Raw genomic sequence first — 2900 nt, 5'->3', positions numbered from 1 at the left:
GTGTGTGGAGGTCATTGCAATACTAGCATCCAGCTATAGCATGCTAGCCTGCCTGTTCTTCAACAAGGTGAGCACAGTGTGTGTGTGTGTGTGTGTGTGCGCGCGTGTGTGTACACGTGTGTGTTTGTGTGCAGACCAAGGGTGTACAGTACTCCACAGAGTAGGCAGGCTGGCATCATATAAAAGCGTATTTATTTCACGCCAGTGAATTCCTCGTTGAGGTGCAACGCTTTTGAAAGTTAAGTCGTCCTACTCATCATTGCAGAAAAGCACCTATGATGTCTGCACAGTTTTCCCAGCACGTTGGCAAATTTCTGTTGCGAGACGTGAAAATGCTCTGCTGTGCCCTGACCAAAACCACGCCTAGCCCTAAGGGGTCAAACATACCAAAGCCGAGCGGAATGGTCGCGGGACGAATGCGGTCTTTCAGCTTTGTGCCGGTGTGTTTTTCTCTGCCTTTCACACTGACAGCGTCGGCATGCGCGGCCAGTCCTGTTCAAAACCCCCTCACAGCCAAAGCTAGCGTGCTACTTTGCCATTCATTTGAATGAGACACCGCCGGCGTGAAAAATACGCTCGAGTTCTATTTTCCAAATGCAGCGCAGCGCGGAGCCGGCTCCCGCGCCGCTGACGCCTGACTACCGCCGGTTGGTGTGTAAGGACAGATATGTTTCAATGTATTTTCACCGACGCCGGAAAAAATCGTGGCCGTTCCGCGACGCTTTACCGCCCTAGTGTGTAAGACCCCTAACCTGTCAGTAAAGAAACGTCTCTGATGTTTGTTTGTTTTTCTTTTTGCCCAGCACAGCAAAGCAAGCAAGCAAGGGAATGTTGAAATTGTGGCGAAATTGTGCCCTAACTGAAACCATGTCTAAGTAAACTTAACCGGTCACAGGGTCACAGGGTGTTGTGGAACACGAGTGACCATGCAAAAACGTGATGCCCAAACGGCTCAGGTCGGCATGTTATCTTAACACTCTGGCATGATGACATGTTGACAAGTGTATTTGTAGCTCATATTCTTATCATATACTACAAAGCTGGTTCAGGATAAGTTAAGGTTAAGTTCAGAGGTAAATCATCTAATAGAAGACCCTGGAGAAGAAAAGCTCTTGTATTAGATGATTTACCTCTTAACTTAGCCTCAACTTATCGCAAAAGCGTGATGCCCAAACGCACCGGCTCAGATCTTAACCTCTTAGCTTAACCTCAACTTATCCTGAACCAGCTTTGTAGTATAGGACCCTGATGTGTGTGTGTGTGTGTGTGTGTGTGTGTGTGTGTGTGTGTGTGTGTGTGTGTGTGTGTGTGTGTGTGTGTGTGTGTGTGTGTGTGTGTGTGTGTGTTGCAACCCAGGTGAGTGTTGTACATTGTAACACAGGTGTGTCTGTGTGTGCGCGTGTGCGTGTGTGTGATGTGTGTGTGTCTCTGCATGTGTGTGTGTGTGCGTGTGTGTGTGTGTGATGTGTGTGTGTCTCTGCCTGTGTGTGTGTGCCCGTCCCCCAGGTCTACATCCTGCTCTTCAAGCCGTCCCGTAACACAGTGGAGGAGGTCCGCTGCAGCACGGCTGCTCACGCCTTCAAGGCGGCCGCTCGCGCCACGCTCCGCCACGGCTCCAACGCCTCCCGCAGACGCTCCTCATCTCCCTCCCTCTCCTCCTCCTCCTCACACTCCTCCGCCTCCTCCTCGCGCTCCTCCTCTCCTCGCGCCTCCTCCGCCACGCGGCCCCGGGTGGAGGGGGGGTCCCTGGAGAGGGAGAGGAGGGGTGGGGAGCGACCACCTCGACACCCCCGGGAGAGCCCCCAGGGCATCGCCATGGTCCCCGTCACCAGGGGCGACGGGAGGATGGCACCTGTTACCGGGGACGACAGAAGGAGTTCGGTAACCAGGGGCGATGGGAGGATGGCCGCCATGCCGGTTACCGGGAGAGACCAGAGGATGCCCACCAGGTTCGTTACCACGGGCGACGGCAGGATGGCCAGCTCAGTAACCAGGGGCGACGGGAGGATGGCCGACGCAGAGACGCCCAAACTGTGATGCAGGGATGGAGACCAAGGAAGGAAGTACAGAGAGAAAGAAAAGAAGGAGAGGAGGAGGGGATGAGGGGATGAGGGAGAAGGAAAAGGGAAGAAGGAGAGGAGAAGGGGATGGGATAAGAGGGAAGAAGGAAGAAGAATCACAGGAAAGAGTCAGCGAGAGAAGGGTGGAGGAGAAGAGGAGAGAGAAGGGTGGAGGAGAAGAGGAGAGAGAAGGGTGGAGGAGAAGAGGAGAAAGAAGGGTGGAGGAGAAGAGGAGAGAGAAGGGTGGAGGAGAAGAGGAGAGAGAAGGGTGGAGGAGAAGAGGAGAAAGAAGGGTGGAGGAGAAGAGGAGAGAGAAGAATGGAGGAGAAGAGGAGAGAGAAGGGTGGAGGAGAAGAGGAGAGAGAAGGGTGGAGGAGAAGAGGAGAGAGAAGGGTGGAGGAGAGAGAAGGGTGGAGGAGAAGAGGAGAGAGAAGGGTGGAGGAGAAGAAGAGAGAGAAGGGTGGAGGAGAAGAGGAGAGAGAAGGGTGGAGGAGAAGAGGAGAGAGAAGGATGGAGGAGAAGAGGAGAGAGAAGGGTGGAGGAGAAGAGGAGAGAGAAGGGTGGAGGAGAAGAGGAGAGAGAAGGGTGGAGGAGAAGAGGAGAGAGAAGGGTGGAGGAGAAGAGGAGAGAGAAGGATGGAGGAGAAGAGGAGAGAGAAGGGTGGAGGAGAAGAGGAGAAAGAAGGGTGGAGGAGAAGAGGAGAGAGAAGGGTGGAGGAGAAGAGGAGAGAGAAGGATGGAGGAGAAGAGGAGAGTGTGTGAAGATTCTCATTCTGTCCACACGTCGCATTGACTCTTTAATGAGCTGTGTTATTAGCACACACACACACACACACACACA

The 2900-nt window shown here is 53.6% G+C and overlaps 1 protein-coding gene across 1 annotated transcript in view; it reads left to right on the top strand.

Moving 5' to 3' along the window:
* Positions 1-2037, top strand: part of casr (calcium-sensing receptor) — a 45494-nt gene extending 43457 nt beyond the window's left edge. The window contains exon 20 of the mRNA XM_063204172.1: positions 1507-2037. Coding sequence (XP_063060242.1) covers positions 1507-2037 — 531 coding nt within the window. The remainder of the gene's footprint in view (positions 1-1506) is intronic.
* Positions 2038-2900: the final 863 nt, after the last annotated feature.

This window comes from Engraulis encrasicolus, chromosome 7, assembly GCF_034702125.1.
Source record: "Engraulis encrasicolus isolate BLACKSEA-1 chromosome 7, IST_EnEncr_1.0, whole genome shotgun sequence".
NCBI lineage: Eukaryota > Metazoa > Chordata > Actinopteri > Clupeiformes > Engraulidae > Engraulis > Engraulis encrasicolus.
The sequence above is the reverse complement of the archived record's forward strand: the minus strand, read 5'-3'. Positions and strand labels throughout refer to the sequence as shown.